We start from the raw sequence: 25,609 nt of genomic DNA on the forward strand, positions 1-25,609 counted from the left end.
CAACAACCTCCTGGTCCTGGATTTTGTCCGAAATGTCAGAAAGGGCGTCATTATGCTAATCGATGTCGATCTAAGTATGACTTCCAGGGACAACCGATACAGGGAAACCGACCACGGAGCGCGGGGCAGCGATGCGCGCAGACACAAGTGCCACAGCTGACATTTCAACAAGCTCGGAGAGAAGCACCGACACCTCAAGTCTCTGTCCAGCAACCTCAGGCAGCGCCGGATTGGACCTGGCAACTCACACACAGTAACACTGCTCGATTCCTCGGTTCATTTATTATCAACAAATGTCAAAGGACCATTACCCCCTGATACACAAGCTCTGTTAATTGGTAGATCTTCCACAACATTTTTTGGTCTATTTGTTTTACCAGGTGTTATTGACTATGACAGTGTGGACGAAATCAAAATTATGGCACGGACTCCATTTCCACCCTGTACGATAGCTCAGGGTAGTAGAATAGCGCAATTGATTCTGATTCCAGCAACGGTAAACTCTCTTATCACTGATCATCCTCCGCAGAGGAGAGGAGGTTTTGGATCCACAGGGTTACCTCACATTTTGTGGGTACAATCCATTTCTCCACAGCGACCTATGTATCAGTGTACCCTTATTTACAATGACCAACAAATAGCACTAAATGGGATCATTGACACTGGAGCTGATGTCACAGTAATTTCTCAAGCCAAATGGCCTCCGCAATGGCCACTGACTAATGTCTCTCAGGCACTGGCTGGGACTGGGGGGACCGGTAACAGTCGTCAGAGTTTGGAACTAATTCAAATTCAAGGACCAGAGGGACATGTGGCTTCTGTTAAACCTTTTGTGCTGCCTGTCCCTATGGTTTTGTGGGGACGTGATGTATTGTCACAATGGGGAATGTCTATCCGCACACATTTTTAGATGGGGTCACTGAAGTGCACGACACCCTAAAAATAACCTGGAAATCTGATGTTCCTATTTGGGTGGATCAATGGCCCCTTCCTTTGGAAAAACTTCGCGCACTTCAAAACTTAGTCTCAGAACAACTGTCCCAAGGACACATTGTACCTTCTACTAGCCCATGGAATTGACCTGTTTTTGTTATTAAAAAACAAACTGGCAAGTGGCGCTTGCTCCATGATCTCAGAAAAATTAATGATGCTATGGAAGATATGGGAGCCCTCCAACCCGGGCTCCCGTCCCCAGCTATGATCCCTCGACACTGGCATCTGACTGTCATAGATCTTAAAGATTGCTTTTTCAGTATCCCGTTACATCCAGATGATGCCCCGAAATTTGCCTTTTCATTTCCAAGCATCACCATGCAAGCTCCATTGCAGAGATATCCGTGGGTTGTACTGCCACAAGGTATGAAAAATAGCCCTACAATGTGTCAATGGTACGTTGCAAAAATACTCAGTCCTGTCCAAAATGCTATGCCTACTGTGTTATTGTATCATTATATGGATGACCTTTTAGTGGCAGCACAACATCACGAAGTCATGGAGAAAGCTGTAGCCCTTGTCACAGATGCCGTGAATTCGGCAGGTCTCTGTATAGCACCAGAAAAGGTCCAGAAGTTTCCCCCTTGGAAATATCTGGGCTGGCGAATAAGAGCACAAACTATTGTTCCTCAACCATTGCAGATCAATACCAATGTAAGAAACCTGCATGATGCACAAAAATTACTGGGAACAATAAATTGGGTTCGACCACTATTGGGAATTTCTAATACAGACTTGGGTCCTCTGTTTGACCTACTAAAAGGGGACACTAATCCTTGTTCTCCACGTAATCTTAACCCTGAAGCAGATACATCTTTACAAAAGGTTGCCTCAGCTATCGCTTCTCGACAGGCCCACCGATGGGCCCCTGAACTACCTTTTTACTTGATTATTTTAAACCCTGCTCGACAGCCTCATGCCCTGATATTTCAATGGGATCTTCAGAACTCAGACCCCTTGTTAATTATTGAATGGATCTTTTTACCTAACCAGCCTACAAAAACTATTTTGACACAACATGAAATGCTTGCCTCCCTGATTGTTAAAGCTAGATCACGCCTGTTAACCTTATCAGGGAAGGATTTTGTCTGTATTGGCCTACCAATAACAACAGTATACTTACAATGGCTTTATCAGCAATCAGACACCTCTGTTATGGCACTTGCCGACTATACAGGCCAAATAACTTCTCACCCACCTTCACACAAACTGTTTAACATTGACTTTCGTCTGATGTTAAAACCCAGAAGAAGCGAGCAACCCCTACAGGCACTTACTGTGTTTACAGATGGATCAGGCAAATCACATAAATCTGTTCTCCTATGGTGGGATGATCAACGGAGACGATGGGACTCGGACATAGAGACAGTCTCCGGTTCACCTCAAACAGTAGAACTGAATGCAGTTGTTCGCGTTTTCCGAAAATGGAACGTACCACTCCACCTTGTTACTGATTCCGCTTATGTTGCAGGTATTGTTAGACGAGCTGGAGCTTCTGTGCTGCGGAGTGTTTCACATTCACAACTCTTTACCCTGTTACAGGAACTTGTTTTCCTTTTGGACTCTCAATCTGCACCTTATTTTGTTATGCATATTAGGTCTCACACCTCACTACCTGGTTTTCTTGCAGAAGGCAATCGACGAGCTGATCTATTGACATTACCAGTTCAAGTACTGCCAGACCGCATTGCACAAGCTAAACTAAGTCACTCTTTTTTCCATCAAAATGCTGGAGCTCTTAAACGACAGTTTGACCTTCCTTCTCAACAAGCGTCAAATATTATTGCTGTCTGTCCTGATTGTCAAAAACATTCTTTCCCATCAGTTGCTGCAGGAGTTAATCCTAGAGGATTACAAAGCCTACCGTTATGGCAAACAGATGTCACACAGTATTCTGAATTTGGTAACCTTAAATATATCCACTCTTCCATTGATACATTTTCAGGTGCCTTGTTTGCCTCGTGTCACACAGGAGAAAAGGCACGAGATGTTCGTAGACATTTAATGCGTGCTTTTGCTACTTTGGGTATTCCCTCAGAGATCAAGACAGATAATGGTCCAGCTTATGTTTCAACAACTATAAAAACCTTTTTTGCCCTATGGGGTATAACTCATATTACTGGCATTCCTCATTCCCCCACCGGTCAATCTCTCATTGAAGGGTCTCATCAGTCTCTAAAACGTCTATTACAACAACAAAAAGGGGGAATGGGAATGGCTATTCCGGAGGAACGGTTACAGAAAGCGTTGTATGTTTTTAATTTTTTAAATTGTTCTTTAATAGATAACAACCCACCGATAGTTCGACATTTCACTGCAAATACATCTTTTGAGGCACAGGTTAAAGCCCCAGTGTTGGTCCGAGATCCAGAAACAGGTAAAATTATGGGACCACATCCTCTTGTTACATGGGGAAAAGGTTATGCTTGTGTCTCCACAGAAAAAGGACCCAGATGGATCCCAGCAAAGAATGTACGACCTTTCCGTGAACCTTTACCGCAGACAACTGATACCGACACCGACCCTACAGAATGAAATAAAAACTGCGTGAGGATTTCTGTTTTGCATTAATGTCAGGTAAACAAATTCAGGATATAGCATCTAGGTTTCGCTTTTTACAGCGCTTGGAACGGACAATATCATCCTGGATTAAACCACTTAACAAAGGTAATACGTTTGGACCAGACCAGATCCCCAACGCACTGACGGCACCACTAGCAGATATTATCTTCCCTTACATCGACTTTCAACGACACTGTCATGAACCAGATTGGACAGCGTCTCCATTTCTACAGTTATGTTGCTATGAACATGGACCATCTTGTCGACCGTGGATCAAGATCCATTGTGAACTCTGTGATCACGATCGCTGGCGAGTTGTAAGACTAAGGGACAGATGGGGTCATTGGATGTGTTCTGAGTGTAATAATCAAATATTAAGGTTTAATCAGATACAGTGGGCTGAATGTTTTATGGGAAAACCTCTTTTGGAATTAGAGGGAGTTACAGGGTTAGGTTCTGAGATTTTGCCAAACTTAGTTTTTGCAAATTTTTTATCATTGATTGAAAGCCTAGAAGTACGGGCTATTGCACGGTTGTTGTTTCAATATATTGCATTAGCAAGCAGAATTTATATTATTAACAAGAACATTATTGTAGGATTAGAGTGTGGACAATCAATTGCAGTGCCTCGGTCATGGACAGTATGACCAGAAGAATGGCTGGTTGTAAAACAACAATGGAAAAAGAGAAACAAGCATTGTCAGTAATATGGATAATGATGTTCACATCTGGACCTTGGCCTATTGACAGTAGCTCTTATCCCCCTTTTCTACCAAAGGTAAATGTTTGGGTCACGTTGGCGAACTTGACTGGACAGGATACTCTGTGTCTTGCTATGGCCTCTCCGGATCAGCCTTTTTCCACCTGTCTTGTGGGCTTACCATTAGATGAATGGCCTATACTAGGGACCTTCAAAGTCTTTTTCCACCCAAAAACGTATCAAAAAATGTGACAGACAATTAGGATGTATGGATACCCCATCTCCCACTGGCCACTTTGGAACCACAAGAAATTGAACTCCTTGGTTCTGTAAAAATGGATTTTTGCATAAAATTTAACTACATGGGAAAGAATCAATCTAGGGAATGGGACGTTTCCCCTATTCATCCTGTTTTTAGAAATGCAAGTATCTGGTGTAATTACACTGCTAACAACTTGTCTAAATCTAGCAATACTCCGCTCTTACTACCTACTGGAGTATTTTTTACTTGTGGTGATTGAGCATGGCCTGTCATTCCTTCTCATATAAAAGGAGGTCCGTGTAGCTTAGGGTGACTTTCCGTCCTGACTCCTAACACATCTATGATTTTACAACATCGCTACTCTCGAAGGACAAAGCGTGGCGTTCGTGCATTTGCCTCCGATTGTGATGATAACATGCAATTTTGGTCCTTTGGCCAACGCTTTACTGCATCTCTTCTGTTGCCTGGAGCTGCTGCAGGAAAGGCTCTAGCGACATTAGATAAGCTTGGCTGTTGGCTTGCCAAACAAACTAATGCCACAAGCAGTGCCCTGTCTGGTCTTTTATTAGATGTTGATAGTGTTCGCCACGCGACATTACAAAATAGAGCTGCAACAGATTTTTTGCTTCTGGCACAAGGTCACGGCTGTGAAGAGTTTGAAGGGATGTGTTGCATGAACCTTTCAGATCATTCGGAATCAATTCATGCTAGCATCCAAAGATTGAAGGATGGAGTTTCTCATCTTCAACAAAGTGATACTGGGGATTGGTTAGATATTAGTGGTTGGGGCATTTCAGAATGGTTAAGTTTAGTGAAGATGATTATATATGCTTTAGTTGCTTTTTTGTTTATTACTTACACCTTGTCTTTTACAATGCTTACAAAAATTAATAACTCATTCGATTTCAGGGTTCTTTTTGTGCAACAGGAAGGGGGAGATGTAGGACAAGGCCTCAAGGACAAGAGTCCAAGTACTGATAGCCTGATGAGTAGAGACTTGTTAGAACTTGCAGGGCACAAGCCCTGGGAACCAAGGAACAAGCTAACTGCAGACCCCTGAGCCGTCACAGTTGAGGAGGCAACCAGACGGACAGAGAAACAAGTAGCCAGATAAGGGAACGGATGGCGCCGATATGTAACTTTGTTAATCAAGAAAGCCGCGTAGAAAGAAACCCCCTAATCTGGGTATAGAAATTGTTGCTATGTCAAGGTAAACTAATAAGTTCCTATTGTTCTAACGGTGTGCCTTAAATATCAACCAATCCGTGTTTTTTACACTAAGATTTAACCAATCAGTGTGTAATATGTAGAAGGTAGTGCTGCGAGCATTTCGGGCGAGCGGGAGTCAGATTCAAATACTCACAGAGTTCAAGATCTGATCCGTTTATTGTACAAACCAGGTAAACTTTTATAAGGCATTCTATAAGCGTGCAATAATGTGGTTGGCTATTTTACAAGCGTATAATAATATGATTGGTTAACAATTGTTTACTGGGAAGATTTCTGTTTCTGCTTGTTCTGGCATGTAGGCTCCTTTCTGCGGTTTCCCAGCTCCTCTTATCACGTCCCGTTGGCCTTGGTTTTGAGCAAACATCTGCAATTTGCTCCTTTTTCTTCATCCCACTGTTCTGGCCGTAACCTCGTCTTATTTCTTCAGTATTTTTCCACTTGCTTCAGAGTTCAGCATAATCATTCAATACAGCAAGAGCCCCAACAAGGTAGAAACATATGTTATTGTAAGAAAATCACTAATAAATGGACAACTTGCTTGCATCAAGCTGTGTCCCGTCTCTTCATTTGCTGCAGCACCTTACCATCCAGACTGGGTGGAAGCAGCTCCCCAGTGTGGCTCAGTGCCCTTTCGTCCTCCACAGCCGCCATCCGGTTGTATTCCAGGGCCACATTGCCCGTGTTGGACAGCATGGAACTGAAAAGCAAGAAGGAGGAGTGAAAAGACAATGACCAATAAATACAAAGCAAGTAGAAAAGTAACACTGTATGGTGAGCTTCTGGTACCCCTTCCTTGATGCTCAGGAGTATCTTTGTCCCCAGGTAACTCTGCCACGTCTAGACCACTGCCCTGGGCTGCCCCGAGACAAAGTGTTTCAAAGTTTGGAGGTTAAAGAGGAAAGGGCAGGCATGGTGCCCAGGAGACTTAATCCAAGGGTCTTATTCAGTTTGACATTATTTTGACTGCAAACTTGTCCTCGAGCAGATGAGGACAGGCAACACGCAATGGAAGCAAACCCATGGTTGTTGTCAGCAGAAAGGCATGGCAGAATCGAACCTTTCCTGGCACGTCTTGGCAGGATGGTGGCCACCATCTCCTGCTTGGCTTTACGTGCAGATACGCAGGCCCCAGCACCCTGCCAGGACTTGGACAGGATGAAACAATACATGACTTGTTTAAAGAGAAGAACAGCAGGTGAGACTGAACACAAAGCCCTAGAAGGGACTCGAGTCCACATGTGAGGCATCTCCAGGCGCCCAGGTTGTGTGGAAGCTGAAACCTCAGAACCAGCAGGCAGCAGCACACACCCCCCTGCCCCCACCCCCCGCCAGGCCTAATCACCCAGTTAGAAATTAGAAGAGGTTTATTAAGTGGCCAAGCAATAAACACGTCAGTGGGGGTTTTTTGCCTTTATTGGCACTTTATTGCCTTTATTTTCGCCAGACCACGAGTAGAAGGAGAAGCAGAGGCCACCAGAGAGCACGGCACGGCTCCGGCGAAGCAGGCACCAGGTCAGCCCTGGGCAAAGGCAGCTCCCACGCACGGGTCCCTGCCTGGCCTCTGGCTCTCACGTGAATGTCCTCATCTGGAAGAGCAAGGTCTCCTTGAACTTCCTTGAATCGTGTCCGTATCCAGCTTGAGCTCAGCGTAGTCGACAACAGCACTGAGGCAAAGCTCCACCTCACGGCTGCTCTCCTCCAGGACAGTGTGAGCTGGTTCTGGGTCTGTCTCGATCACCTCCAAACAGGAAAGGGAAGAATCACTGAGCAGAGCCTAGAAAGCCCGGCTGAGCAAGAGGAGGCTTTTGGCCTCCAAGATCAGCCACGTACAGGGGCTAGAAAGGACCATTCCCATTTATTTCCCCGGGAAGGTGATAAAATTTAACCCTTCCATTACAGTGTTTGTTTCTACCAACTGAACACCATAATCACCACCATGACTGAGAGTACACCCATGGGGACAATGACCGGGTCATAGGTACCTCTCCCTGTGTTTCAACCCTGTAGAGTGTCAGACCTTTTTCATGGCCCGCTACAGATCCAGCAGGCCTCTAAATTAGGATTAAGTTCCCCTGTGGGAGGTCTGTGGATGGAGAACCCCAAGACTGAACAAAACCAGAAAGCACCTTTTCCCTCTTGTCTTAGCGGGAGGTGCTTTCCAGACACCATGTGTGGGGCAACAGCCACGCTGGTGAGGGCTGGGGACGGGCATTTTGGAATGGGGACGAACTCACTAGGAAAGCCTCCGAGTGCTGCTGCTGACGGGGAAGAAGTGTGGTTTACAGGTCTTAAAAAGGCTCAGAAACTAGGGAGGAACCGTCACTCCAGGTACGTGTGTGTGGCAGTTTCTGGAGCGATGCTTCTCCAGACTGCTGCACGACTGCCACGCAGCGCCCGGGCTGCTCCACAATGAGACATCCCACACAACATGGGCACCACCACCAAAATCTCTGCTATCGGTGTAGGCAGAGCTGACAGCTCACCCACCATGTGCCGGTGGGCTGGCCAGCGCACACACAAGAGCACTAGTGTGGCTCTCCACTCCAAACCAAGAGTCAGAGTGCAGCGCCTTAAACTCCCTGTTGGTGAAAAGGCACTGAATTTGATGAAGAAATTTTAACACCACAAAACGTGATAAAATCGTAAAATGTGCCCTCCCGTTCAAACAGGTTGCAACACTTCAGCTTTTGGCAGAGACCGGTAGTTTGCATGTGGCTAAACGTGTCTTGTCAAAAGACCTCCCCATTTTGTGTTGGTGTCACAGGTCACTGCATCTGCCTCTCCCCCAAAACCCACTGCGGGTGAACCTCACGGATGGATTAAACGTCAGGAGGATGCAGGAGCTACTCAGCCAGCAGAGATGGTGGCCTGCCAGGGTTTTTTTGTAGCAGCTCCGTTAGCTTTTCCTGTTTGCGTTTCTTACCTTCTTCTTCACAGGCCACGTGGCTCCTGGGCCCCTCATGGTGGTATCCACCCACTTGATGGTGCGCAGGCAGTCATCCCAGTCTTTAATCTGCTCCGGCGGCAGCGCGAAGGTGATCCTAGCCACCTTGCACTTCACAGGGTGCATTTTGAAGGTGACCGCGACATCCGATTTCAAGGTCACTGTGATGGCCTTAGCACAGCCAGCATGGAGGTGTCCCACCTAGGGAGAACCAGAGAGCCAAGACCTAACTGGAATCACTAGCAAGGGCAGGACTGACAGCAAAGAGATCGATGTGGTGAGCAGCTGTGCCAGGAATCTGCCTCTTACCGTGTATTCATCTGAGGTTTGACAGAGGAAAATACAAAAGATGCCACCTCCCGTAACACTGAGCCTTTTCTGTGGGGTTGACAGCCCCGCGCCAGCTAAGCCAGGGATTGCAGCTCCTTTGTGGCACTGAAACAGGCTCTCACCGGTACGTGGTGACTCCCTGCCAGCTCCTGGGAACCCGCCGGGCAGGGCTGGAGCAATGGGAAAAGGCAGAGCCATCCAAACTCACCTTGGGGGAGAAGTGAAATGGGGTGTCTGCCAGCCACTCAAACCGCATCGCCTCCGTCCTGCTGCGGTTGGTGATGGTGAAGGTCACGCTGTAGGGTTTCCCAATGTGACAGTCCCCAAACGGGATGTGATTCACTCTGGCAGCTGCTAGGAATGAGAGCAGGAGGTCTCAGTGTGCCTGAGGTCCATCCACCCCCCTCACGTCCACAGAGACAGGCGTGGCCAACTCTTCCTTGCTCCAAGCCTTCCTCCCTGGGGAGACGCAGTTCCCCATCCTCCCGCTTCCATGGAAGTGCCCTGCCACATGCCTAAACCCGTGGCTGTGGCTGTGCAGAGCCACGCAGCACAGCATGCACTGCCCCTCTGCACAGAGCCAGCACGCTCCCAGACCGCCAGGTCAGGGGGTGACAGCACAGGCTGCGTATATCGAGGGCACAAATCATTAGGCACAGGCTTCATCTCCATAGCATACCATGGGCTGGCAGCCCTCCTTTTGGAGATACCCAGCTGAACGTGGGTATCTCTGACCCTTCCCTGCTAGCCTGCAAGCTTCTCCCTTGACAGAAGATCTTCTCTTCTGCTCTCAAGCTGCCTCTTAAGCCTCTGCAGGCTACAAAAGGCAGCAGGATCTGGCTGCTGAAGCTGGACCGCAGGTGCGCGGCACAGGGTGAGCAGAAACGTCTGTTTTCCTGTTCCTTGATCCACCTGGGCAGCCTTTCCTCTCTTACCCTCAATTACGTCTTCCTCTAGATTGCCCTCAGCATTCTCCTCCTCCTCACTGTCTGCCACCAGTCCGTGGATGTTATCTAGCGTGAAGTCATCCTCGTAGCCTTCGCCCACCAGCTGAATGTCGGTCTCCTCATACGGGTTGTTCACCACTGACAGGTGGATCCTGCCTTCCACACGTTGGGCCAGGGTGGGTTTGAAAAGCACGTCAAACTCTGCTAATTCCCCACGGAGCAGGACCAGGAGAGCGGTGTGAGGCTTTCTCTCTGCACAGCAATGGAATCAGCGACAAGTGATACAGCTGTACCGCTGAAATATTTCCGTGGGGCGTAAGGGGCTGAAACCCAGCTGCCTCCAAGCACAGGTTCTCCCACCAATGGTGCCAGACCCTCCTCCTATGTTCACAAGGCTACGACAGCACCACGCGTATCACTGCTGAAGTGACTTAAACACAGGTTAACACCCAGCGCTCACTCAAACTGCAGTCAGTCAGCTCCTGCCACACGTAAAGCTGAGCCAAAGAATGGGTTTGGCTTCTGTTGGCTGGCTGTGGGCTCAGGGGCTGCCTCCATTCAGGCTGCTACTCTCACACGCAGCAAAGACCTCAGATAGTCCGCTGAAGTGGTGATAGCCCCCCGCAACTCAACCCACCATGTCCAGAGGAACAGAAAAAACTTCCAACCACTTTCTAGGAGGAAGCCCTGCGCAGAGTCCACATGAGAAGCTGGGGGTACAGAGAGCCCCAGCAAAGAAACAACATCTAACATTTGGCGGCTGCTTGGCCAAGCCAAGAGCAGGGCACACATTTCTCCCGTGTGGATGACCGCGCTTCACGCTTACTGGATTTACCTCCTGCAGGAGAGTCCTCCTTCACGCCCCCAGCTTGGTAGACGCACTGTGTGGTGGGCCTGGCTTTCAAGAAGAAAACTCCCGCTTCATCCAACAGGTCTATCGTCAACTGAGAAAAAGGAACACAGAGCACAACCACACTGGTGTGGGTACAGGGTGACACGTGGGTTGGCACCGTACTGGTGCTGGTCCAGCACGGGGCATCCAGCATGCTTCTCCGCTTCAAACACAGCTCGTAGCTAAACTTACAAAGTTCAAGTAAAACTAGACAGAAAAAAGAAGTGTTCAGAGGCGCTGGGATACAAAAGTAATGAACAGAATTTTTCATTAAAGTGTAGTAAAATGGGATCAAATACAATCTAATGCAACTAGGACATCACACGTGCCCACCCGAGAATCAAAGCGTGAGAAGAGAGATGGGGGGAAAACACCCCACCAACTTTCTTGCGTTGTATTTAACTGAAAAGGATAGGCTAGTCAGAAAAATCGCATTTCCAAGAGGAACTCTCTTCCTGGAAATTACAAGTCATTCATTTGCTTAAAAAGAATTTGAGAGCTGTTTCCAGGTCTGCCATGCTTCCTGGGACCTCTTCTCCACGAGACAAGCACTTGTTCCCAGACCAGAGCATTTCCTGAGCAGGTCCTCACCTGGACAGGTAGGGTGCCACCATTACGAAGGACCAGAGGGAGTTTTTGTGAATCACCCAGCAACAGCTTCTTAAAGACCAGCAGAGGGTTCCCTCTCTTACTGTGAAGTACCGGGCGCAGGACTGTCACCCGAGGCAGAGTCCCATCTCCACTGACACGGAAGGTCAGGCTTTGCGCTTTAATTGCTGCAGGGCTGCAGGAAAGGCAGAGGAGAAATCATGACGGCTGGCACTAACCAATTTCCCACCTGGCAAGCAACAAAGCAGGGGCCAACCACTGCATTTCCCCTGGCTGGTGCTCCTGTACCCCACGACACAGGTCTCCTCCACCCCCCTCCTCCCAGTCCGATCAGGGCCATTCACAAGAGCTCTGAAGAGCCAGAGCCTTCCAGAGTAGCAGTTAAAGAACATGTCACTGAATCGAATCGTGCAGCACAGCAGGTAAATAATGAGGCGACAGGTGAGACATGGCAAATTCACTGGCTGCGATGATATGAGACACATGCAAAAAGCACGAGCGCAGCATGGAAATAGTATAAAAGCAAGAAGGGAAAAATAAATAGCACCATCAGTAACGATTATTTCCAAGGACGCTAAAAAAGGAATTGCGTACTAGAGCAGAAAGCTGACTTGTCCTGACTCAGCCACTAAACGGCTGGGGAAGAGCCGGTCAGGGCCCTGGTACACACGTCCCAGGACAGGGGAACTGGGCTCCTCTTTTAGAAGGGCTCCAGTCGCTCCTTTGACAGAGAATAGCTTAACATACCCCAGGTAATCACATACAATCATCTCATTTTAACAGAAACAAGGAGGAAATAACGCACGCTGGCTGGCTGGCACAGAAACGGCTTCATCTAAACCTTTGTCCTTGGAAAGCCCCAGCTCAACTGTTGCACATCTCCATTTCTTTCGGATTCACTAACTCCCAGTTGGCTGCCAAATGCTGCACTGTCTTCACAGTCACTCGAGGCTAAGCTATAACCCCTTCTCCTTCTACTCTGTCTAGTAGTTACCGCCTCCTCTATTCTCTAATGCTAAGCACTCTGCCTAAGGCTACTGAGAGCATCAGGGTTAACAAGAGGTCGGGGTCCTCCCAGAGGAGGGGCAGCCATCAGGCAGGTCCCCCCGCCCAGATTTCACAGGGGGAGTTACCTCGCCAGGACATCGAGGGAAGCCTCAAAAGTGCACTGGTAGCTCCGCATCATCTGTGGAGTGAAGGTCACCGTAGCAAAGGCGTGGGAGCAGCTGGGCACGCACATCCGAACGGGATCCACCTTGAAAATGTCCCTGATGGGGCTGTGAAACTTGGGGGAACCCACAGAGCCCTGTTAGGAGGAAACATCCTTCGGTGTTTCTTACGCAGTCTTATTCTTATATGCGTCAGCGGGAACAGCCCCAGACAGCGTGTCTCCCTTCCTGCTTGCCCCGGGCAGGCTCCTTCCATCGCAGGGGGTGACTCCAAAGCGGTGCTGACCTTGCACAGGGAGCCCAGGAGCGCAAAAGCTGGCTTTGAGCACTGGGCAGCCACCCCAGCACACAAGGGAGGGGGGCACTGCACGGAAACCCCGCGACTAACCTCAAACTGGCCTTTAAAGAGAAGGAAAAGGCCAGGGAGCCTGAGGGAATGGTCTGCTTTGAGCCCAGGCACGTCAGGCCAGTAAAGGCCCCCTCCGAGCGGGCTTCCAAGAGATGTGCAGAAGGGTTTGGGTCTCCCACCAAAGACCCAGAGCGGCGAGCCAAAGCCTTGCTCGAGACGTGCCAAATTCAGAACTGCCACCCTGGCACTGCTGCTCCCCCCTGCAGCCTGACCTGCACGGAGCTGGACTAGTGCGGGCAAGAGGAAGCAGCGAGTCTGGAGAACAAGGCAGCGCAGCCTGTAAAGAGCAACGGTCACCCTGGCCTCTTGTTCTTACCTCACCGGCGACGGGTTTGATGGAAAGGACCACATTGCAGGGGACTTTGTTGACATTGTGGATCTTGAAGCGAGCTGTGGCCCGGTGCCCAACCCGAACATCGGTGAAGATAAACTTGTTCTCATCTCTGACATACACACCCTTGTCTCGCACCGTCTGCGGGGTCTGGCAGAGGTTGACGTTGCTGCAGATTCGGTGCTCCTCAAAGATGGACTCGATGTCATCAACCACAAATGCTGCGAGCAGAGCAGAGGGAGGGCTGAATGCTGAATTCCTGATGAATTTCTCGGGACCCTGCTGGCCTCTCGGAAGGCTTGATAAACCCTTTTTGTCCAGGTCACTGCAAAACCCAGCCTTGGGCAGGGAGTCGGCTGCGAGGATGGAGCTCAGTCCCAGTCAAGGAGTATTGCTTTCCTTTTATCCTTCCATGCATCCCTCCCAGCCTCTCCCCGCTGGCTGACTTGAAAAGAACTGGAACCTCTGAGGATTTTAGGGTTTAGCTTCAAGGTCAGGGCGCCTCTCTAACCAAGCAGTAAGTTCAGGTGCTGACCAGCAGCAGGTCTGGCTGCGGGAACCTGTGGACGGGGCGTACCTGGGAGGCAGGACTCAGCCAGCAGGGTATAGGGGATGCCGAGGGGATTGTCCTGGGGGTCTCTGTCACTGATATCGATGCGCAGGTGCTCCTCGCACGTCCCCAGTGATTCCGCAGAGCAATCCACCGTGATCATCTGCTGGCCCCCAGGAGGGATGGAACCAAAGCCAGGGTACACCGTGAACATGCCTAGAGTGATGCGAGCCTGCAGAAAGAGTCCCAGGAGAAGGCTGATGTCCAGCAGCCCAGCCTTGAGCATCCCCAGCAAGGAGTACGCCACTCCTCAACCTCCAGCCAGGCCGAGCCCCCAGTCCCAGGGCAGGGAGGGATGACTCCACGGCCCAGAGGCAGCCCCAGGACGAGAGGGACAAGCCAGGAGGAGAGGAACAAGCCAGGAGGAGCTGCAGGCCTGTCCTGGCTGGCACACAGGAAGGAGTTTGGGTGTAAAAGGTGAAGGTGCTAGCTGGGATCCTCCAGCCTCAGGGGTAAAACAGGAGAGCAGAAATAACTGTGAGAAGTGACGGGAGGGAAGAGAGGGGACTGGGAAGACGAAAACACAAGGTCAGCTGGTATCTATGGAGTGGGACTTCAAACAGGAACGTGCCCACATCTGTGGTATTCACAGACCTATTTTGGCTAGCAGCCACCAAACACGGGACCTGCTCCTCTGTCTTGACCCCACAACTCCAAGTCTGAGCCGGAGCACGGGACTGTCAGTGCAACTGAGCAGCTCCTGCCTCTGCTTGTGGCTGGGAGATGACGGACCTCCATCGTGCAGACCATGTCCCATCCCACGGTGATGAGTCCCCATCAGCGTCCTCCCACAGCACCCACAGCAGTGTGTCTTGGGGAGCGGGAGCCACCCACCTGCATGAAGGGGCTGGCAACCTTCTGCAGCGAGCGCTTGCTTTTCTTGGCTGAGGAAGTCCTTTGGTGTAAGTTCTCACTCTTGCCAGAGTGGGCAGATTTCATTTGACATCCACTAAGAGGAGAAAGCAGAAACGTCCATCATGCTGAGCCCCCACCCCGTCTTCCTCTGAAGCCAAAGCTGACCTTCCCCTCCCCACCGAGGAAAGCCTCCCTGCCCCTCGCAGCCCCCGGCGGCACCTCCTGCAGCTTACGGACAGCTCAGCTGTATCACCAGCTTTGCCCGACACACGGGGACACTGAGGCATTTTTCCACTCCCTGTTCACAAGCAGGTGACGTGAACTGGACAATAACCCAGGTGTCTGGGCTGCCTGTCACACACCAGCCATGCTGTCGTGCCTCCTCAGGCAGGGCAGGTGGTGCAGGTCTTCTCTCACCTCTTCTCTTGCAATCGGGATGCGTCCTGGTCTGCTCGGTAGATGAGGAATTTAAAGTCAAGGCTGCCTTTGTTCTCCAGCATGAAGGTGCAGGTTTTCCTGCTGCCCTTCACCATGGCACCGAAGTTGATGAGCGAGGCGGGGTGAATGCTGTACTTGCTGAACACAGCTTTCGCCGACACCCTCACTGGGATGACGGCGACGGTCTCGCCTCCTCCGCAGATGCTGGGCTCCATCACCTGCAACCAGAGGAGGGCTTGGTAAAACCAGCAAAGAGGCCAGCCTCTGACTCTGTTCCCTGATCCCACCCCAGGTCCCCACCAGCTCATCCTCCCTGTTTCAACGCCTCCTCCGGAGCCAGACTTTCAGCTCCGCTTAGGAAGCATCACAAATGTTTTCTGAGACATTGCTGTCACCTACGAGAATTACCCAGCTAAAGCCCTCCTTCCAGAAGGCACCTGTCCTGCTCACGCTCCCAAGACGTGCTGTGCCACCACTGCCTGGCTGGGGCAGCTCACCTGGTAGTGCAGGATGGGTTTGTCCTCGATATTCACTTCCGTCTTGGGGTGGAAGAACACCTGGACCTGCACAGGGCGCCCGGAGGCAGCCAGCAGGCCCTTCTGCGGCTGGATAGTGAAGTGGCTTGCCAGGTCTGGTATGGTGGTGCCTGCAGCTTTCAGCTGGAAACTGGGGAGAAAGGGAAGGAACAAAGACCTCTGCAGTTAAAAGTACAAGTGCCACCAGCACAGCCAGGACTTGACATAAGACCATAAAAAAATTAAAAGGGAATGAGTCCAGCTCTGCTTGGGGAATCTCAGATCTTGACAGAGTGCAGACCATCATGAGTGTTGCAAACTAACCTCGACACCCAATTTTCTCATCCCCTCCTTTAAAGAGTCATAAAGAGAAAGGAGCTGCCCCTCAGAGGAAGGCAATGGATCTCAGCAGTGAGTGGCTTCAATTTCAGGGTCTCTCCTTCTGGTTCCTGCTCAGCTGTGAAGGACTGCTGGTGTGGGGCTGCATTCTCCCTTAAAGTCTTTGAGATTAGGGAGCCCGGGCTTTTTATTTAACCAGACCACGAGGCAGCCAGCACGGGAAGCGGTTCTAGCCAAGGGCAGGAGGAGAAGGCAGGCCTGGGCAGATGGTGGCACCACACGTTCACAGACCAGGCAGCTGGACCCACCTGTACGCAATCTCGTACTTCCCCTTGTTCCTCAGAGTCAGCACTTGCTTTGCATCATCCAGGACTTTCAGGACTCCAAAATCCACGGTGCCACCTGCACCTGCAGAAAACCCGCAGAGCCAGGCAAGAAACGGGGAGTATTAGTGAGCTGCTACAGACCACACCAAGTGACAAGACAGATATTTCAACACTTCCAGGCCAATTTCAATTGGCCTCTCAATACTGAAATGGGGCTTATAAGAAAGGTGGGGACAGGTGTTTCCGGGGGGGCTGTAGTGACAGGACAGGGGGCAATGGCTTTGAACTGGAGGGGAGAATTACATTAGCTGTTGGGAAGAAATTCTTCACTGTGAGGGTGGCGAGGCACTGGCAGAGGCTGCCCGAGCAGCTGTGGCTGCCCCATTCAAAGCCAGGTTGGACGGGGCTTGGGGCAACCTGGACTAGCGGAAGGTGTTCCTGCCCATGGCAGGGGGGTTGGGACAAGACAATCTTTGAGGTCCTTTCCAACCCAAACTGTTCTATGACACTTGGAGTTCTCAGGCAGCCCAAAACCCTTCTCAGCAAGTCTCCATTCTTGGAAATTTTCTTTAGCTACTTTGCTGCCCTTGCTCTTCTTACTCGGAGGGTATCTGCAGGGTTTAGCAGGTGAGGAGCTGCGTTTCTGTCTTCTTGCTTCCAAGCACTGATCCGACAACTTTGTGTGCCCTGCTGAGCCCTCAGGAGCTGCCAATTGCTCGCTCACATCGCTGTTGTTTCTAAGCCCCCAGACCAACCTGCACACTGCAAAGCTCAGGGGCGAGAGACTCGAGGCTGGCTGTGCCCTGACAGCCCTTCACTCCACTCAACTTGCAGGATACGCGCTTTATGTGACTGGGCCACGCTTGCATGCTACCCCATCCCAAGCGCTTTGGTTGCTCACCTGCCAAGGCAAGGCAACACACCCAGACTGCTTTGTTTTGGGGCATCCACTGACCTTTAGGAATGCTGATGATTGGAGCAACATCATAGCCCTCTGCAGAAATGAGGATATTTTCAGTCTGGACAATCCCCAGGATGTTTTCTGCATCTGAAACCTGAGGCAGCGAGAAACGAACACTGCTTAGACCGTTCTCTTAAATTCTTTTGGTAGACAACGTACGAGTCCTTGTCTCTGCTGGCTGCTTCCACCATGGCCTCCCCTGCTTGACAAGCACTTGTGGATTCCCAAACTCTCCCAACCTGCTCATCTCACGGGCTGACCCAGCGAGATGCTGCTGCAGTAAGAAGCCCTACCAGCCCAGCTCGGCACTCCTTCAGCAGGGAGTGCTGCCGCGGAAGCACCCGGGGAGACACAGCGATGGAAAAACAACCTCAAGAATTGTGAGGTGTCCCAGAGCAGGTGGCATTGACCGTCAACCCTCTCCTCTTCAATCACCCAGCATCCTCACTGAAGTGCAGCCCCCAAACCACGGGGAACAAAACCCCAGGGTGACAGCTTGTTGCTCTCCGTTAAGAGCCCCGGACAGGCTCCAGCATGGGCGCAGGGAGCACGCCGAGGTCTGGACAACCAAACAACAGCATTCAACCACGCACAGCGGCAAGGTGGCTGTAACGTGCGCTCAGGACACAGCGCCTGGTTGTCTGGGCTGACGCAGATGCTCAGGGATGCACCATGTGCTCTGGTGAACCCAGGCTGAGGCAGCAGAAGTTGGGGTCACAGCAGCCTTGTGTCCCTCAGGTGCAGCTCTTCCTGGCCCAGCAGCACACATGCCCCCTGAAGCTCAGCTATAAGAGCAAGTTCCTTGCTGCTAAGGGCCTGCCCCCCCGGCGATGCGGGTAGAAAGGAACCTCAGGAAGGCTCATCCTTTGTCCCCCTCTTTGCAGGGAACCCTTCAAGCACAGCCTCCACCCCGAAGATCTCGTTGCCCTGCCAGGGAGGGCACAGTCCCCCCCTCACCTCCAGTCGGATCTTCTTCTCAGTGTTGAGAGCCTTTGTGGGCTTGAAATACAGATGCACGTCAAACTCCGTGCGCGGAGCCACGATGCCCTCGCGTTGTGACACGGAGAAGTCCTCGCCCAGGTTTTCCAGCCCACAGAGCTGCCAGGCCACAGGCAGCAGGGTGCTGTTTTGCAGGACCAGGGTCTTGCTGTCCTCCCTGCAGAGGCAGAAAGACACCCTGCACCAGCTGCTCGATGGTCAGGATAGGCCTTGCAACTGAATGCATCTTGGAGCAGCCCTATGCATTAGTTTATATATATATCTTTATCTATACACATCCAGTATTTATAGTATCCATAACATTAGTTAAATGTTTTCTCTGTGTCACAAGTCTCAGAGGTGAGGTCCTGGGGAAGGGCTGGGTGCTAACGGTGTATCCAAGAGAAGGGACATAAGGAGGAGCAACTGCACTGCTCTCCGAACCAGCAGACGAGATACAAATGAATCAAGATGCCCATTGCACCACGTTGCTGGGGGCTACAGAGCTTGCGGCTGTCCTGGGAGAACCAAGCCAGCAAGGAACGGTGAGCAAGAGACCGGGAACTGCTGGCAGAAAGAGGGACGCCAGCCCAACATCCAGCCTGAAGGGCCATGCAGCCAGCCAGAGAGGCTGAAGGGGAGCTCACCGACAGCACCCGTCCCCAGCAGAGGGGCCGTGAGATGACTGACCTGTGCAGAAGCAGCCTGTTGAAATGCACGTGCTTGGGGCTGACCCTCAGCTCCACCTTCACCCCCTGGCAGCACAGGGGGAAGACCACCGGCTCTGGGTTCTCCTTAACGCGGCAGACGAGCTTGTCTTCCACCAGACCAGCTGAAGTGGGGTACGCCCAAATGCTCAGCTTCTAGCCCCGTCCCCGAAACAAGAAATACAGAAGAGCACTCAGTGAGCAGGAGGAATGGCTCCTGGGCACTTACACCAGTGCCTGCCCTACCTGCTGTCCCCTACCTGCTTCTCGTTCGGTTTCAGCCTCAGGCTGGGAGGTTCTACAAGGAACGTGTCCGCCTTGAGATCGCGCTCAAAGGAGAAACGCGCCTCTACTTCCAAGGGGGTGACGTTGAGGATGGTTATCGTCTCACAGTTGCTGGGACAGTCCAGTGCCTTGTACCTGTCCACAAAAGGGGAAAAGGCTGCAGAGGAGACCGTCGCCTTCATCCCACACCAAGGAAAGCGCCATGTCCTGGCAGCGGGAGGCTGCACTGCAAGACCATGTACCAACAAGCAGGCCAAGAAAAAGCATCATTTTCAGGGGCACACTGGATGCTATGTGTGTCCATCCTTGCGTTACTTTGATGTCCACCCCTGTACTTGGTGCCTCCAGCCCAGACGCGTGATGATGCACAGGCCACTTAAAGAGCATTTTACAAATTAGAAATTCAAAGATGCCTGGAAAAACAGAGGTACTGCAGGCACGTGGGTTCTCCCCCTTTCTTTGTTGGGTTTCCTTCCCTGCAGGGTACAAAGAAATGCTCTTGGAAAGAGCTTTTAAAAATAGTTTAGCTTTTGTCTTCCAAAACAGTCACGAGATTGCCTTGTATTTCACAGGTTAGCTCAAAGTCTGAGGGAAGGAAATAGAGAGGATTCATTCCCAAGAGGAATGCTGAATTTAAAAAACGTCCCTTCCCTCGGGTATGGAGCAGATTTGGGAGTTAAAGGGTTAAAAAGCACAAACAGAAACCCAAGGCCATGCAGCAGCCTGGCTAAAGATCCTCTTTTGGGTTTTGAACTGTTTTGATTTCATTTGCTTGGGTTGTCAAAATACCACTGGCTCTCCAGAGCTCCCATGAAGAGGAGAACTTAATTTCTAATATTTAAAAAAAAAGCTATGTTAAAAATAGAAATGCGCCAGCAGCTACAATGGCAACTTTTTCCGGCAGACTTTGTCCAGCATTGAGGACGGGGAAACAGAATTTCCATTTTCATTCCTCTGCAGATCCCCCACGCCCCCATATCGGCAGGTCGAATCATAAGGCCTTACTAATATTACAAACGGATGAATGTTTTATAAAACCATCAGCAAAATAATTGCTTGTTCAGTCCACCTGTAGAGCTCAAAGCACTTTTAAAAAACACCATAAAGTTCATTTCTTAGGTGGCGAAGCTGAGATGTGGCGGGGAGACACAAGCTGCTCCAAGTGACCTTCAGGCTGGAAGCAGCACACGGCTCTGGCCACCAAGGCACCCACCGGGGAGGAAGATCAGCTCCGTCTCTCCCCTGCTCCTCCAGGACTCACTTGCCCATCATCTGCTCAAGTTCACACATCTGTGGCCCTTCAGCCCCCTGCATCTCCCAGGCAGGTCTCCACCTGGGCCTGCCCTGAATTGTGCCTCTGGGACGGCTCGTCCCCAGACGTGTCCGTGACAGCACGAGGCCCTGGAGGTGCCATCCCAACGTCCCATGCTGCGCAGGCAGCGCATCAGGATGCTCGCTCAGGGCGGGGAGCACGTACCAGTTTCTTGACTTCCCACACAGCAGCGGTCCAAAGTGGAAGACACCCGTCTCCGTGACATACTGCTTGAAGACAATGTCGTCGTCTGCCTTGCTCTTCCTTCGGTGGGGAAACACCAGCCTGGGCAGAGAAAACAGGGAATGAAGAGCTGTGAGATGCTCCAAGTAGAAAACCTGGTCAGAAAGCCGTAACCCTTACTGGTGGCTGCGGTACCAGTACTCCCAGCTCCAGGCATGGGACAAGATGCTGGGCGGCTCAGGCAGCACGCTCTGCCCGAGCCAGAAGGTCACCGGGGTACAAGGGGCAGCCCTGGCTCTGAGCCCAGGGGGGAGCAGCGTGGGAGGCTCCCAGGGGCAAGCCTTACCGTGGGTCTTGGCTGATGGTGGGGTACAGGCAGGTGCCCCTGCAGGGCAGCTGGTACAGTCGCTTTGTCCCCAGGATCTCGAAACGCAGCGTCTGCTCAAACTGGCCCAGCACCGTGGAGCTGAAGTGGACCTTCAGTTCCACCTCACCGCGGGCAGGCACTATCCACCGGCAGCTGCTCAGCCTGGCAGTTAAAGAGAGGGCTTCAGACACGGCTAATGAGCAAACAAGACGAGGAGGAGGGCTGTGGACTCGCCATCCCACGGAGGCACCAACAGAGGGGCCCTGAGGAGCTGGGGATGACAGACCTCACTTGACAGGGTGGCCATGAAGCAGAGCGATCTCCTCAGCCCTCAGCTCACCTGACATGTCTCGGCGGGGATGGGACCATGTCCTCGCCGCTTTGGTGCGCCCCAGGAGAAGATACGGGTGCTTCCCTGTCCAGCCCCTGGAGACATCTCCTGCCCTGACCGGAGCTCTGCTTCTCCCTCGCAGCCTCCCAGCTGCCCGCAGCTTTCTCCTCACTCGACTGGCTCCTCACAGGGGCGACCTGCTCCTCTGGGGTCTGAGCCACAAGGGGAGGGAGAAAACAGAGAGGTGAGACCTGCCCCGAGACATCCCCCTCCTGGAAAGCAAGCTGTGGGTTTGTTAACAATTAGGGGAAGCACTAAATAAACAACCACATCTGCCCAGGGACTTGGTCTTCCTCATCAGGTCTAGTTTTGCCTACAACACTCTCCTTGCCCAGGACCTCAAGGCAAGGCGAGGGTTTGAGGTGTTTTTTTAAACCGTTATTCTCATCTTACAGACATCACAGTGATCCTTCCCCACCCACCCCCCTGCCCTGGCACCTTCACTTCGGGCACAACGGGGGCATCCACGAGACTTACGGCAGCATTCTTGTCTTCTTCTGCAGTGGCGCCTTCTGGCACAACAAAGACAAAGTGCTTGAGGGCTTCTGCTGCAGGGGCCATCCGCTCTGCCGGGTAGTGGATCACGGAGTAGAAAGCAGTAGGGGGGATGGGAAGCCCGGAGGGACCCAGTCCAAGGCTATCCAGGACCTAAAGTGTAAGAGAAAACCCTGTTTGTACTCCTGTCACCTTCATCCTCACACTCACTCCTTAAAGGCACGGAGCTTTCGGCAATGTGGTGGGGGTTTATTTATATCGGGCACCGTGCTTCTTCATGCCCAGTGGAGTGGGCAGGCTCCAGAGCAGTGCCAGGACCTACAAGTGGGACCTAGAGAGAAACCTCTCCCTGCAGTGACTCAGCTGAAGGAAACCTGAGCTGCCCTGCCCTGGGACCATTTGCAATGATTTCCAGGCTGGGAAATTCTCTCAACAGACGGGATGCTTGTACAGAGAGCACTCCTGCTTCCCACCCACCTGAGGGATGGTGAGAACCTCCCGCAGCCATGGGGCTGCTGTGGAGCCATTGTAGAACATCATCGGTGGCCCGGACAAGGCTCTGTGCCATTGTCACCTGGTGGGACATGATGCACCGGGGCCCAGGAGCACGGCAGGCTCAGCCTCCGAGCCTCACAGGGCTTTACCTGCTCTGCCGCTGGCAGCTCGCTGCTCTCCAGGATCTTCCTAGTCACATCTTCTGAGCCCAGCACCTGGATGTCCAAGCAGGGCACGCCGACACCCTGGCCTCTGGCTGACCCTTTTGCACCTTCCCCTTCCAGCTGAGGTATTCTGGCATCCTCAAGAGCCTTCAGTTCTGCCAGATGCTCTTTCTCCAGCCTCCCCTGATGCTCCTTCTCTCTGTCCCTCCGGCTCCTGGGGCTGGATGTGTGCTGGGGCTGCTCTTCTGCTGGGTGCCGTGCGTCCTCGTGGTTCAGGGGGAACAGCAGGATACCCTGAACCCTGTCCCAGGATGACAAAATATGCGCAACATCCTTCTGCGACGTCTCGTAGATATTAAACCTCAGGGCTAAGTTCTCGCTGTCACTCTGGGCCTCATTTTTGGTTTCCCCCTCTTCCAGGTCTGTGGGGTGTGCAGCCGCTGCCAGGTGGGCATCCATCAGGGTGACCTTGCTCTGCTTTTGCTCATCTTCCTTTGTGCAACGTGCAACAGAGCCCGGGTGCTTCCTTACAGATCGTGTCTTGACCACCCCCTTGGCGACCTCCGACCTCCGGCTGTTGGATGTGTTGGTGTTGCTGGTGGGACTGTTCATGCCCTGGGCAGGAAGAGCAAAAAAAGCAGTGAGCATTTCAAAGCACTGACTCAGGTGCTGTAGGGCAGCAATGATCTTTACAATAGCACCCCAAACCTCGCTCGAGACCTGTGCTAGGCACCCTACAAATCCCAGTTCAGAACATAGCTGGTACCCAGTTTAGCTCAACAAACCAAACTCTTCAGTGTCAGACTGATGAGGAGTCCTGCAAACCAGCTGAGGAACAGAACAGGTTCCCAACCCAAGCAGAGAACTTAAGACACCTCCTTACTCCCGTGCAGTCCTCTGGGTTCATTTCTGGTGCGCTGAGCATCCCTGTGGCTGGCTGATCCTTTGCAAAGTCTGCCTGCTAATGAATACCTAAGGCCTGGGGGCATCTCCTGCCAGACATGTAGGAAAAGACCCCACATCCCAGACAGATCATGGCTCACAGGTGTAAGTCACAGGCAGAGTGGGAAGAAACGCTGGACTAAAACTACCTAGGGCTTCAGTAGTCAGTATGTGGAGTTACATGAAGCCAGGACTCAAAGGCGGCATGATCTTAGTAGAGCAGCTCTAGCAGCAAACCCATGGGAAGACACCCCGGTGCAGCAGCAGCACGATCAGACCCCGGTGGTTGTTTCCCAGCACAGCCCCACATGTTGCTCCTGCCAGGTGCTCGTCCCCAGCACTGCGTGGGGCTCCCTGGGGCACGGCGCAGCTCCGTAGGAAGGTCCCCAGGGCTTTCAGTCATCTCTGTAAACAACCACGCACCTGCTTGCCACCAGGCCAGCTTTTCCTCCTCAAAGCATTCTCTTGGTCTTTTCCAGCCTTTCTCTTCCCCTGCTCAGAATTCTTCAGCTCTTCCTCCTTCAAGCGTTCCAGCTCCTGCCGACGCTTTTCCTCCAGCTCTCGAGCTAGCTGCTCCATCTCCCTTCAGCAAGCCAAACAGAAAACATGCCCGAGAGTCACCACCAGAAGCCTGGGCTTGCCGCCATCCCAGCTGGTCCTGCACTTCGTTCCCTGACCCTGAGGCCAGGCAGAACCGTTAGGCCATCTCTGTGGACCTCCCTCAGCCTGGGGAGGCTGGGAATATCCCATGTGAGGAGAGGTGGGAGGGGACCTCCAGGGCCAGCCAAACCTCAGCCTTGCTTCGTAAGGTCAGCCTGGGCTGAACGACGTGCGGAAACACACGCTCGCTTTAAACAGGTCCCCCTCCCAGTTTCAGACTTAGCCTGTGCATCCTCCTCAACCCCTGCGGCCTCCCCTCCTGGGCTGCTTTGCTGGATCAGAGCTTCTCCCAGGCTGACCTGCTGCTGCAGCTGAGGGTGAGCCCAAGAGCCACCGGCTTCTATGGCCAGTGTCGCTCAGGAAGGAAAAACCTAGGAGATCAGCAAGGACTTCCCCTACGGCAGGACTGGCATCTAAACCAAGCCAGCACAGCTGCGCCTCACACCAAGCCACACCACAACCCCTCTGGTGTGGGGAAGAAGGGGGGTGAAGATGAGAACCAACGTAATTAACTTAGAGACACTTCTAAGAGCAGCGGTCAGGCAAGCCCAGAGCCCAGGTCCCGGCAGCCACCGTCTAAACCCGCGGGCTCTCCGCTCAGCTGGAGAGAAGATGTTCTCTCCCGGGAGGAAGGGCCTTCCTCTGCTGGGAACCTGGAGGGTGGAACTGCCCTCTTGGAACAGACACTTTCGGGCCTTCGCCCCGTGACCCCTCTGAGCTCAACCGAGGTCTCCGGAGCAGGAAAACCCTGCAGGGGCACCCTCCTGGGGAGTTACAGGCGCACAGACCTCTGCCTCCTCTCGCGCTGGACTTGGCGTATCTTGTTATGAAGCTGAATTTTCTGCTCCGCACTGAGGGCATCATACTCATCCTCGTCCATCTCCCAGAGACGTTCTCTCTCCCTGCGGGCAGCTTCTTCCTGCTCCCGTCCTTCAGCCAAGGCCAGAGGAGAAACCATTAGCAGAGCTTGCTGTTGGGGGTGAGCTGCCAGGATTCACAGCTGTGTCCCGAGCCAGCCGATCATCCTGCCAGGAGATGCTGGGGAGCTCACAGCCCTGCTCCAAAATTCAGATCAGCCCCTGAACTGTCAACAGTTCACGGCGAGTTCCCGCGCCTTGCCTGGCTCCTGCGCACCAGCGTGGCAGGCAGCTGCTGCTGCTGCTTCGGTACTGAGCCACAACAGCTGGCACTTGTGCCCAGGCTTTCAC

General features: G+C 52.2%; 1 protein-coding gene across 1 annotated transcript in view; it reads right to left on the reverse strand.

Moving 5' to 3' along the window:
* LOC101913348 (hydrocephalus-inducing protein homolog) overlaps positions 1-25,609 on the reverse strand; it is a 140,414-nt gene that overhangs the window by 9,096 nt on the left and 105,709 nt on the right. The window contains 26 exon segments of the mRNA XM_055793338.1: positions 6,319-6,444; positions 7,320-7,360; positions 7,363-7,485; positions 8,671-8,892; positions 9,230-9,372; positions 9,957-10,220; positions 10,804-10,912; positions 11,452-11,644; positions 12,603-12,754; positions 13,364-13,599; positions 13,956-14,160; positions 14,823-14,937; positions 15,261-15,499; positions 15,779-15,947; positions 16,444-16,543; positions 17,417-17,516; positions 18,380-18,578; positions 19,091-19,263; positions 19,368-19,527; positions 20,870-20,989; positions 21,234-21,416; positions 21,595-21,797; positions 22,123-22,293; positions 22,785-23,414; positions 24,165-24,324; positions 25,190-25,331. Coding sequence (XP_055649313.1) covers positions 6,319-6,444; positions 7,320-7,360; positions 7,363-7,485; positions 8,671-8,892; positions 9,230-9,372; positions 9,957-10,220; positions 10,804-10,912; positions 11,452-11,644; positions 12,603-12,754; positions 13,364-13,599; positions 13,956-14,160; positions 14,823-14,937; positions 15,261-15,499; positions 15,779-15,947; positions 16,444-16,543; positions 17,417-17,516; positions 18,380-18,578; positions 19,091-19,263; positions 19,368-19,527; positions 20,870-20,989; positions 21,234-21,416; positions 21,595-21,797; positions 22,123-22,293; positions 22,785-23,414; positions 24,165-24,324; positions 25,190-25,331 — 4,678 coding nt within the window.

Source organism: Falco peregrinus, unplaced genomic scaffold (assembly GCF_023634155.1).
Source record: "Falco peregrinus isolate bFalPer1 unplaced genomic scaffold, bFalPer1.pri scaffold_35, whole genome shotgun sequence".
Taxonomy (NCBI): Eukaryota; Metazoa; Chordata; class Aves; order Falconiformes; family Falconidae; genus Falco; species Falco peregrinus.